The 12,894-nt window shown below is 36.2% G+C and overlaps 1 protein-coding gene across 1 annotated transcript; it reads left to right on the top strand.

The window, feature by feature from the left end:
• Window positions 1-1,355: 1,355 nt before the first annotated feature.
• Window positions 1,356-12,473, top strand: LOC144356248 (uncharacterized). The gene is made up of 3 exons (XM_078011114.2): window positions 1,356-1,407; window positions 5,537-5,612; window positions 7,835-12,473. Exon 3 carries the CDS (start codon window positions 7,918-7,920, stop codon window positions 11,659-11,661), a length of 3,744 nt encoding a protein of 1,247 aa, XP_077867240.2. The 5' UTR covers window positions 1,356-1,407; window positions 5,537-5,612; window positions 7,835-7,917; the 3' UTR covers window positions 11,662-12,473.
• The last annotated feature ends 421 nt before the right edge of the window (window positions 12,474-12,894 follow it).

Here is a 12,894-nt window from a genome sequence, read left to right as displayed (position 1 = left end):
CGCCAATAATGTAAATGTATACGTTCCTTTATTTCATTGTTGAGTTATACAATTTGTTACGTACTACAGTTTATCTATATTGGAAAACGGTTATGGGGATTATTAATTTCAATAAACAATATTCAACTATCCTTTGCAATACCACTAAGATCATGGTAATGTGTATTGGTCTTTGAAACTAGAGGCATTATCAGAGCATGGGTCTTATTTTGGAACTCCTGCTAGGATGGTATTCCCAGAATAGTGCCAGTTGTTAAGGAAACATAAAAATGTAATTCTCAACACGGATGAAAGGACCAGTTACTGGGACAAAGCCCTACTCTCTGCAAAACCCTACAGATACGAAACCCAATTACCGCGAAAGCTACTCACCTCGAAGCTACTAGTATAATAATAATAAATAATAATTTTATTCAACACGAAAATCTACTACAGTAAGTAATGTTATGGTTGTAAAACAAAAACAGAAATAATACTTCACGCAACTAATATCACAAATAGCACATTAAATACATATAATTATAGAACTAGGGAAAAAACATAGCTAATGTTATTGTTTAGGACAAAGCAAAACTGAAATACAGTTCACTCCACTCCAACATTCAATGTAACTAAGAATGGAAGAAAAAATAGAACTACTGAACTACTAAATATGCCATTGCATTAAAACCACCCGCAGACTAATTTGATGGAGTTGGTATGTTCCATCTCTTAAGTTCATACTTGTATGTATGAATTGTGTAGTTTCTATTCCTGCAAAGCTTGTCATAATTAATCGGAATTGTTTGTCCTGTCTATATTTAATAAATTATTACGTAACATTTACTGTATGACGTACCCGTATAATATGATTACTCTTACAATTACTTACTTGCTATATCTTGCTAAGCATTCAGAAGAGGGAATGGTGTACCTGTTTTCTATATTTTAAAATCGTCTCTTTAGTATGTTCCACTATTCACAATGCTGCGAAATTTTAACAAGACTGTTTGGATGATAAATACCGAACCTGCATCTTAAGATTGCGTTATAAATAAAATTGCTTGACCTATAGATTTAGGTATCACCCAAGTAAGTGTGTACATGTTGACTACTTCCTGTAAATTCGTATCGTCCAGAAATAAATGTTTAAACTGTATCCTGCTGTTAGTTAATTCCTGTGCGATTAACTGAATAACGGTAATGCAAGATTTCACAAATCAGTGTTGACATCTAGTATCCGCCACAAAACTCTTCCCCCTTTTGAGATTTTGGTTCTTTCCGGCATGGTTCTAATCCGACGCCAATACGATACAAAACTGACGCCAATCCGAATCTGATGCCAATTTCACGCTGCGGCAAATACATGTATATCATCAAACATGGCGTCGCCCAAAGCTTGTTGATTTGTTTGGCAGGCTGTTGTCGGTAGGTTTTTTTAATTTCATGGCTATATGTTACTAATCACATTAGAACTCGTCGTCACCGTGGTATAACGTGTCTTTTACTTTGGAAAACACTTTAATATTAGCTCTGTCATACGTAAATTTCGGTGATACACTGATATCTTATGAGTAATTTGAGCGAGAAGTTGAAGTTGCGCATGAAAATCCAACTGTGGTTAATTTTGCATTATAGCCCATGATAGGCATTTTAGCATTACACTGTGTGTGGATGCGTTGTATTATAGTATTATAATAAAAAAAAACTATGATGCACACATGATAGGAAACAGGATTACATTATGTCCCAATTCTGGACTTATATAAACAGCATCTGCACGATAGCCCACTAATACTAGGAACTAAAGCTGTACTAAATGCATTATAGGAATCAGTTTGCAATATAGCAATTGAAGAATTTGGTTCCAGTCTGGCTGCATTATAGGCATTTTAGCATTACATGTATCATACAGACCCACGTTAAAAGAAAAGTGTATAATAGTGCATATTGTAGGAAAGGTGTGTAATAACAAACCTCAGCATGTATGTATGAGAGGGTCTAAAAACTAAGTCTGCGATGCAATTGTGTGACTCGCCGAATGTCGATTATTGCACTCTGAGAAAGGATCAAAGTGTCACTCTGTGAAGATCACGATTCCCATTGGTTGGTTGGTCGAAATGCATGAATCCCAATGGTCGATGCCCGTAATATTACTTCTCATTTACAGTGTTCATTTACAGGGTTCACCGCATGTCTTAAAAAAATTAAGTTTTAAATGGTAAAAATGGTATGGTAAGAAAAGTGTGTAAACACTATGTACCGGCGACATGCCGCACTGTTGGGTGATCGACAAGCACATGGAAGACAAATTGTGGGACCAAACAAATAACACATGGTTTACGGTGATTACACACATCACACCGCTGGCTAGAAAAGTTAAATAGTGTAACGTGCACGTTGGTTTTGACTGCCTATTTACGGTGTAACGTTATCGCCATCTTGGAGTTTGTAAGGCCCATGACTATGCTCATTAGCACAGGTGGCAGCTTCAAAGCGAGTGGAACGCGAAATAGTTTTCACGCGTTCTGCAACGAATGTTGTATGTCAACTTTGACTTTGTTGAGTGCATCAAGGAAAATAATTTGCATGCAATGAAAAAAAAAATCATTCATGATGTGCAACGTTTTGCCATGACATTTGTTTGCAATCGTATGTCTTCGTTTAGATCATAAATGGACTCCAAACTTGTGGTCTATGATCGATCAGCTGGTATTTTGACCACCAGAAAGGAAATACTTTGTAACAGTTGTGAAACGTAAACAAAAACGGCGTTGGTTTGTGGTATAAATGTAATTATTTTTGTATCATAATTTAAGAAGTCAGTATTACTGAAAATTTTGGTTTATTTTTTTTAAATGAAAGCCAAATTTCGGTGGTCCATATTGATCTTAATGTAGCGGTAAGGGAAATTTTCTTTTTTTCTCTTGATTTTTCAATAATTGATAAAACGGTTACTTTGTACCTTGATTCATCATCCCAGCTTTTCAAAATTTCAGAGAGACCAGTGCTCAAACGCTAACACTACTACCGTTTCGTTAATATATGCATAATATTTATAACATGTATATGTATACTACCGGTTATACTCTGTTGTTGATGATTCTGATAGAACAAGTGACAAGCTTCCTGTCGCAAACAATGCATATTAATCTAACGTCCATTGTCAGCAGTATGGTCAGTCAAGACTTCGTCTGAGAAATCGTTTTATTTTCTAAGTCTATATTCTATTTTAATAACACCATCTTACTAACGCAATGACGATGAAAAGAGAAAAAGCAAATACGCCAATGACAGACGAGGCAAAGACAAATCTGCAACTCGGGGTCATATTTACTAATTTAGACTTGCCTGCAGCCTGTTGTGATTCCGATGAAAAATTACAAGACTTTCGCGTTCGCCCCTCGTTTACGCAATTTATATTTATTTTTCAAGAATTTTTCATTGGAATCGCAACAGACTGCAAGCACGTCTAGGTCATATTGTGACCAACCTCGCGAGTAGTTCGAAAGGGACGATTAGGCTGAAATATTCGCATCAATGGGAAAGAGTTTCAACTACTTAACCGATGACGACACCGATACGTGAGACCATTGAGGGCCGGTGATCAGATGAGGAAGTGAGTACAGGAAATCTGTTGCTCGTCGACATCGGCCAAATAAACAAAGCCATCATTTTCGTTTATGCAGAGAGCGTGCACCCATCTAATTTTCCGTTGACACTGTCGTTTTCAGCAGTAGTTTCAATCCATTCACACAGCTTTTTTTCGCTCTTAATATTCTTAATAAAACAATATTGATTGCCTAGAAACTGTTTGACCCGCTACACACTTTATTTGGGAGTTAAAAGTGATGAATATAGTCATAACAAATATTATACTTGCTAATGACAAAAAAGAACGTAACATCGTGTGAAATGTACTTCACGCTCTACTCGCTTCAAAGCTGCCACCTATGCTAATGAGCATAGTTGCGAACGAAGCCTTATAACTTCAAGATGGCATTAATGTTACTAGCTCCCTGATGTTACACCGTAATAAGGCAGCCAACACCAATGTGCATGTGTTTTGTAACCCCTTTCATCCCCTCCGGGGGATGTTATATATGTTAATAAATCAATGTTAAATACTTGCTGATTATCGAACAGTGCGGCATGGCATCGGTAAATACTTGTTTACCGTAGTTCGCGAGCAGTCGGCGAAATAACCATTTAAAACTGAACATTTCTATAAGGCATGCAGTGTACCCTTACATCAATTGACTATTGGGATTCACGCTTTCCGACCAACCAACCAATGGGAATCGTGCAGAATGCAATAATCGACATTCAGCGAGTCGCACAATCACGTCGCAGAGTTAGTTATTAGACCCCCCATACATACCTCACCTCAGGGAATAAGTTTATTTTGTACCCCCACCCCTAACCCAACTCTACCCCTACCCCTTAATGCTCTAATTGTGTATACCCTCTTAAAGACACCTATCGTTTCCAAAAGAGTAGCATAACATTGAGTTGGACGAATTGATGATACACAAATGAATAATCTGTCAAACAAGCAGGGAAGGAGACTAACCACTAAGTCTTTGTAAACACTCATTGCGAGAGAATTAACGTACGATAACACAACAACTTACATGTACATTATGAACACTGATTTGCCCAACTAACACACACTAACATTGAAAATAGTATAATTTCAGTCATCATAGAGAATAATTCTTGTATATACATTAGTTGTTGTTTTCCGAATAAAATAATCCCGATTGCGTTGATAAACATGTTTGAAAATCATTGCCTCATATGACTTCATTTTGAACCCAGAATGGGGCACAGTATAAATTTTCTCGATGGCAAAGAATAAGAGGTGCAGAATGATGGCGCAACTAGGGGTCGTACAATGTTCATTTTGGGGAATGTGCCAGCTCATTCCGGTGGCAAAGAGTACTGATTTCGAGCCTCATACCTTCCTAAACTCTAACCCTATTACTCCACTCCACTCCAATGTAATTGTATACGCCCTTCTACATGTAGATAACGATACATGTCCTAATGAAACATGTGCATGTGCAAATGAAATGATAGAGGGGCAGGGTTAGGATTAGAGTTATGGGTCAAGGAACCATAAGGAAGTCTTACCTTTATATTTTACATGAAAACAGACAGCAGATAGAATATTGAACTTCAGAAACAAATTTCTGATTCTCAAAATGAATGTAATAGTCTGCTTGCTGCATGGTCAGACAAACATGACACTGAAATGAAACTAAAGTTGGTGTTCATACAATAGTCCACTGGATACATAAATCAAATTCTTGCTGTATTATACCAATATTAACTGAAAGAAAGATTTTCATCCTATCAATCTATCATTCTGGTTTTCACTCTGTAAGTCACTTTGATTCAACTCAAGATGGAACTTTTGGTTTTAACAAATTTTGTTTCAAACATTATCTTTTATACGCTTTGAACAATTCACATCTAAATGAGTGTTTTGATGTCGCTTGATGAAATAAGCTTTGACCTGGCTAATTAAATATTTATTGGCTTTGAACTACAGCTCCTGATTCTATGCCGAAATGTACGTTGCCAGTATCACTGAACCTGCACAATACAGACATAAGACATCTTTCACGGTGAGTACACAATACAACGGAACCTACAAAATACTGATGTACCTGATTTTGTCATTATGAATACCATTGTCTCTATTGTTTCCTAAGAAATTTACGTTAGAATCAAACTTGCACAGGTACAATTATTGCCATGTGTTCATTCAGTGAGTATTGGATATTGCCATGTGTTCATTTAGTGAGTATTGGGTATTGCCATGTGTTCATTCAGTGTGTATTGGATATAGCCGTGTGTTCATTCAGTGAGTATTGGATATTGCCATGTGTTCATTCAGTGTGTGTTGGATATTATCATGTGTTCATTCAGTGAGTATTGGATATTGCCATGTGTTCATTCAGTGTGTATTGGATATAGCCATGTGTTCATTCAGTGTGTGTTGGATATTGCCATGTGTGCATTCAGTGAGTATTGGATATAGCCATGTGTTAATTTAGTGAGTATTGGATATAGCCATGTGTTCATTCATTGTGTATTGGATACAGCCATGTGTTCATTTAGTGAGTATTGGATATAGCCATGTGTTCATTCAGTGAGTATTGGATATACATGTAGCCATGTGTTCATTCAGTGTGTATTGGATATTGCCATGTGTTCATTCAGTGTGTGTTGGATATTGCCATGTGTGCATTCAGTGAGTATTGGATATAGCCATGTGTTCATTTAGTGAGTATTGGATATAGCCATGTGTTCATTCATTGTGTATTGGATACAGCCATGTGTTCATTTAGTGAGTATTGGATATAGCCATGTGTTCATTCAGTGAGTATTGGATATACATGTAGCCATGTGTTCATTCAGTGTGTATTGGATATTGCCATGTGTTCATTCAGTGTGTATTGGATATTACCATGTGTTCATTCAGTGTGTATTGGATATAGCTGTGTGTTCATTCAGTGTGTATTGGATATAGCCATGTGTTCATTCATTGTGTATTGGATATTGTCATGTGTGCATTCAGTGAGTATTGGATATAGCCATGTGTTCATTTAGTGAGTATTGGATATAACCATGTGTTCATTCAGTGAGTATTGGATATACATGTAGCCATGTGTTCATTCAGTGTGTATTGGATATAGCCATGTGTTCATTCAGTGAGTATTGGATATTGCCATGTGTTCATTCAGTGTGTATTGGATATAGCCTTGTGTTCATTCAGTGTGTATTGGATATTGCCATGTGTTCATTCATTGTGTATTGGATATTGCCATGTGTTCATTCAGTGTGTATTGGATATAGCCGTGTGTTCATTCATTGTGTATTGGATACAGCCATGTGTTCATTCATTGTGTATTGGATACAGCCATGTGTTCATTTAGTGAGTATTGGATATAGCCATGTGTTCATTCAGTGAGTATTGGATATACATGTAGCCATGTGTTCATTCAGTGTGTATTGGATATTGCCATGTGTTCATTCAGTGTGTATTGGATATTACCATGTGTTCATTCAGTGTGTATTGGATATAGCTGTGTGTTCATTCAGTGTGTATTGGATATAGCCATGTGTTCATTCATTGTGTATTGGATATTGTCATGTGTGCATTCAGTGAGTATTGGATATAGCCATGTGTTCATTTAGTGAGTATTGGATATAACCATGTGTTCATTCAGTGAGTATTGGATATACATGTAGCCATGTGTTCATTCAGTGTGTATTGGATATAGCCATGTGTTCATTCAGTGAGTATTGGATATTGCCATGTGTTCATTCAGTGTGTATTGGATATAGCCTTGTGTTCATTCAGTGTGTATTGGATATTGCCATGTGTTCATTCATTGTGTATTGGATATTGCCATGTGTTCATTCAGTGTGTATTGGATATAGCCGTGTGTTCATTCAGTGTGTATTGGATATTGCCATGTGTTCATTCAGTGTGTATTGGATATAGCCGTGTGTTCATTCAGTGTGTATTGGATATTGCCATGTGTTCATTCAGTGTGTATTGGATATTGCCATGTGTTCATTCAGTGTGTATTGGATATTGCCATGTGTTCATTCAGTGTGTATTGGATATTGCCATGTGTTCATTCAGTGTGTATTGGATATTGCCATGTGTTCATTCAGTGTGTATTGGATATTGCCATGTGTTCATTCAGTGTGTATTGGATATTGCCTTGTGTTCATTCAGTGTGTATTGGATATTGCCATGTGTTCATTCAGTGTGTATTGTAACTATTTTTGTGTCATTCACACATTGAAAGGTTACTGTTTTTTTTGCTTTCAGATTCTGCCTAAAACTCTGGTTACTTAACATCATGGCCAATTGGATAGACTTATTTGGAAACTGCTGATTGCCTTCAGTTGATAATGGAGACTAGTCACCAGCTTTTGAGTGGATTACCACCAATTGCAAATTCAGCCATGCTGTTTGGATGTAACCATATTGCCCCAGTTTTATTAGTGCTACGTCACAGTCATCATTTCCAAAAATTGTTGAAGTCCAGTCAACTCTTGAATCACTCTGCATTATGTACCAATGATAATTGCCTTATATGTTGTGTTATCAAATTTGTAACTACAGAAGATAAGAATGCAGAAATACTGACTCAAATAAGAACTATTCTAGAACATGGTGGTATACTGTCCAATCCCTATGACATTTATATACATCTGATAGAGGCATTCAGACTTCTCTTTAATACTGACTTATGCATGTGTCATTTTTATACAAAAAAACAGCCATCTTCTGGAGTAAATCTTCAACATGCAGTGCTTGTACAAGTACCTCTTTCCAAACCTCTTGAGCAAATAATACATTCACAGCTGGTTGGTCGGAGAATACCAAATCCTTACAGCAGGACACATGCATCACATCTTCCAACACTCTTAGCTGTATGCCTATGTCGATTCAATGGCAGGAAAAAGATGTATGATAAATATGTTCCATTTCCACCAAATCTTCAATATCAAATTTTACAAGATGGTATATTTCATTTTTATTCCTACAAATTGTGTGCACTGATATCATACTATAGCCACCCACCAGATAGAAGGTACTATGGGAGTCAACTTGATAATGGAAGCTATGTGAGTCAACTGGATAATGGAAGCTATGGGAGTCAACTTGATAATGGAAGCTATGTGAGTCAACTTGATAATGGAAGCTATGGGAGTCAACTTGATAATGGAAGCTATGTGAGTCAACTTGATAGTGGAAGCTATGGGAGTAATTTTGGGAGTCAACCAATCAAAAAAAACTATAAACAAGGTGAAGGATATTATGCAACATATCTCCACAGTCATGATGACCTTTGGCATTTTGTTTGTCAAACTACAAGGAATGTATCACTTACACAGGTGTTAAGTGAATCTGCATACATGATGTTTTACCAGTTAGATTCTCATGTAATTTCACAAGAAAGTGAACTGAAAGATGTCTCCATCTGTCCAGAACTGCTTGAGGTTATTGACATTGCAGAAGGGCCAGCGAAAGGATTGGCAACAGAAAAACTAGAAAGTTTAGCTGCATTGGTGCGACTTAGACAAGGCTCTACAAATGAAGTGACTAACAACTCACAAAATAACCCATACAAGAATATGCAGTTGGAAGTGACTAGTTGTGGACTGCATTCCTTGCAAAATATGGATAGTGAAACCTTAGGCACTGCCAACCAAGCACTAGTGAGCTTAGCAGCATTGGTAAAGGAAAAAGAAATTGTTGAAAACTGTGATAGAATATTAAGTGAGAATGATGGCAGGATATCTCAATGTAGTACACCTGGAAATCAGAGTTACATGTATTCAGGTGGAGAGCTACCATGTACAGTAATGGACACAATGGCAGGCAGCAGATCAGTGCAAAGAGAGTTTTCAGAACATCAGAACAACTGGCACAGTACAGAACCTCTTGATCATCTTAACCTGGAATACATTATGGATTCCACATTGCATGCAAGAGATGTTACACCAAGCCAAGTCTCAGGCAGACTGAATCCTAATAAAAGGAAAGTCAGTAGTGTATCAAATACTCAGATCTCAACCAGACAAGCTGCAAAACGACAATCTAGTTACTTCTCTGAAAGTAATGGTGATATTACCAGCAATCCCACTGCAAGCCCTCTCAGAAGCTTGTGCTCTATGGTAGAAGTGGCATTACCTGATGAAGAGCTGGCCACAAACACAACACAATGTGCCAACAAAAAAACAAAACTTGTGAATAGGTCAGAGACATCTGATGTGATGATTACTGACACTAATAGACCATCACAGCTTTGTTTATTCCCAAGTTCTGGTGATACCACAGCAAGTGAAATGCTTAGAAATGTATTATTAAGAGTTACAATGGCACCAGCTGAAAACCTTTCAGAGCATGATATGAATCATGCTACAACTCTAAAGCATAATGAAAAAACAATTGACAAGATTACAGTGGCATGTGGGAAGCTCCATAATTCAGCAACTTCAGAGATACATGTAACAAATAAAACAGAGAATAATATGCACTTCATATGTGAGTCTTCACCCATGACTGCAGATCAAGAACCAAAGACAAATTCACCAACCATGGATAATCCAAGCCCTGCCATTCCAGACTGTACAAAAAGTAATCATCAAACACAAAAATCAAGTTTAGAGATGTTAAGAACATCACCCTTTCATACTGAGAATAATACACCAAGTCCAAACAATGATGCAACTAGGATGTTTCCAGCTAGTTTAGAAATGATAAAAGCATCTTTATGTGTCCAGTCAGAAGACAATACAAGTTCAGTATCACTACCTCATGAACAACTACCACAAGATTTGTCAAACCAATTCCTTGAAATTCCTGAGGAATACAGACGATGCATTCCCAATATTTATGCTTCTGATAACTTGCTGGAAGAAAAGAATATTCACATCAAACAAGAAACTGATTATGTGAAGGATGGGTATTCTTCTAGTAGTATCAACCCTCAATGTGTGAATAGCCCAGGACAGACAGATATAGTTTGTACAAGAATCAAACAAGAAGAAGTATCATCTGATTCATATCCAATCAGTTGTTCAAATACACATGACATTAATGATGTGATTATCAAAATTGAACCTTTGGATGAAACGCAATCAGATAATGAATCCAATATTCCTTCTATGCCCTGTTCTGAATATGAATCTACCTCTCTTAACCTAGAATTCAATTCATCTGATTCATCTCCATCTGGTACTACAGATGACCATTGCCGGAATGCTGACTGTATTCAGGATAAGATAACACAAGATTCAAGGGACATCAATAAAATTGAAACTCAATGTGTGCAAACTGCTGACACAAGTCTTATTAGAATCACTAACCATGGCAACTGTGGACCATTGAATACAATTTTACATATGTTTAGACATTGCAAGACTCTCAGTCAACTTGTTGTACTGTGTAAGGATAAACATATAAATTGCAAAAAATCTAGCTGTTTAGGTTGTCAACTTTATAGAATTGTTACTGGAAACAATGAGAAAGTGTTATCTACAGCAGCTGATGCCATACTATCTTTGTATCCATTATTAAATCTGAATAAGGAGATAGATACTGCTGGGGATGTATACAGAGCCATTATCAAGACTGTTATCAGTGATTATAGCTTTAGTAAAGAAATGTGTACTCTAAAGATGAAACATCGCATGGTATGTGAATCTGAATGGCATGTACAAGTAGACGATTGCACTTTATTACAACTAGTATTAATCTGTCAAGCTGAAGACAATTTACAACACGTGCTCAACAAATATTTCTCTACTAAACATGTCAAGTGTAAACAATGTTCAAAATCCAGGGCTGAAAGAAAAGATTTTGTTACGCATGCCCCAATAAGTTTAGCGGTTATGTTGTATGGCTCGGGTCAGACTATCGTAGAGCAGCTTTTACAGTCACAGAGAATCCTCATACCACAGGGTACTCAACCTATTGACTATGAACTGAGTGTAGCTTTCCCCACATCTGACATGACAAGCTCAGTTGTCTATGTTAAGTACAATAATATGTGGTATTGTATTGATAACAGCAATATTTGTGAACTACCGCGGGACACAGAAATTTGTGATTCATGGATGTTCATATTTGAGAAATGTGCATAGAGAAAGAAGCATGTTGATCAACATTTACACGAATTGGATTGATAGCAAGGAGATAGCAAGGAGATAACTAGTGTATCTCAACACTCAACTTGTATTCCTGATAAACAGAGCATCCATAGTGTCTTCTATATCACTGCATATTGTTATACCCTACTACTGGTGAAAACATTGTCATTATCACTTTTGTAAACAATCTTGTGGTTGAAATAAGATATCCATTTTTTTCAAAATTCAATGTATTCTCTTATTTATTCATTCATGGCTTGCTGACGGTTCCCTGCATTTGTGTTTGTTCTTTTGCCCAAAACAAAGTGCAGTTTGTATAAATTTACTGTTGAGCACCAAATAGTGAAAAAAATCATGTCATCACTGCTAAATTGAACAGACATGCTGTATTTAAAGTACTGACTGTTTGAATGTATATGAATAGAAGGAAAATTATGAAAGCAGCTTAACCTCATTTAGATGGATTTTGTATAATATCACCCACATATTAAGTGAACAATATTTCTGTAAAACGTAACTTATATCTTGAGCAAAAAAATCAACATTAGTTAAAAAGCTGCCAAAACAATGTTACAATATAGTTTACTACTGCAATATTAATTATCTTCTTGATGCACGCTATTTTGTTTTGAATTCAAACACACACTTAATTTGAATCTGTGTTGTTTTTTGTATGTGGCAAATACTAAGTTTGCTATCAAACTTAAGTTTAGAATATTGTAGATACTATTTTTTCATCTATTTTTAATAATGTTTATGTAGTAATTCTCAATAAATATATTGTTTGAGATGTAAAAAGGTAAAAACTTAAGTAATTTTATTTTCAGATTGTCTAAAAACTTTTTACATTTGTATTTCTCCACTTAACTCAATATAGTAACAGAAAAGTACAATTTACTGTTGACTCCAAAACCCCCAAAAACATATTACATAACAATGTGTGATAGATGTTACCTGCCGGATGTTAGTTACTTAGTTCATTGGCACAATTCTTGAAAATTCAATAGTAAGTTTTCTTACATATTGTGAAGTCCAATACTTGGCAACAAATGATGGTATTATCAAGTCAAAATAAACGTAAAACAACTTAATTAAGAAGCATTTCAAGGCTAAAATTACTCTTATCTTAGGGGTCTAAAAGCTTGAAAACATATTTGAAGGCACATTCATGAAGAAAAATTATGGGTCTAATTCAGAACAACTTCTTTCTGGGAGGCTGGGAGTTGT

The sequence above is a fragment of the Saccoglossus kowalevskii genome, chromosome 12 (genome assembly GCF_978046115.1).
Source record: "Saccoglossus kowalevskii chromosome 12, keSacKowa6.1, whole genome shotgun sequence".
In the NCBI taxonomy this organism is placed as follows: domain Eukaryota; kingdom Metazoa; phylum Hemichordata; class Enteropneusta; family Harrimaniidae; genus Saccoglossus; species Saccoglossus kowalevskii.
Note: the sequence above shows the minus strand (reverse complement) of the source record. Positions and strands in the feature narration are given on the sequence as shown.

What these genes read in the sequence shown, in the direction of transcription:
- LOC144356248 (XM_078011114.2), top strand. Translation starts at nt 7,918, where the DNA reads ATGGAGACTAGTCACCAGCTTTTGAGTGGATTACCACCAATTGCAAAT.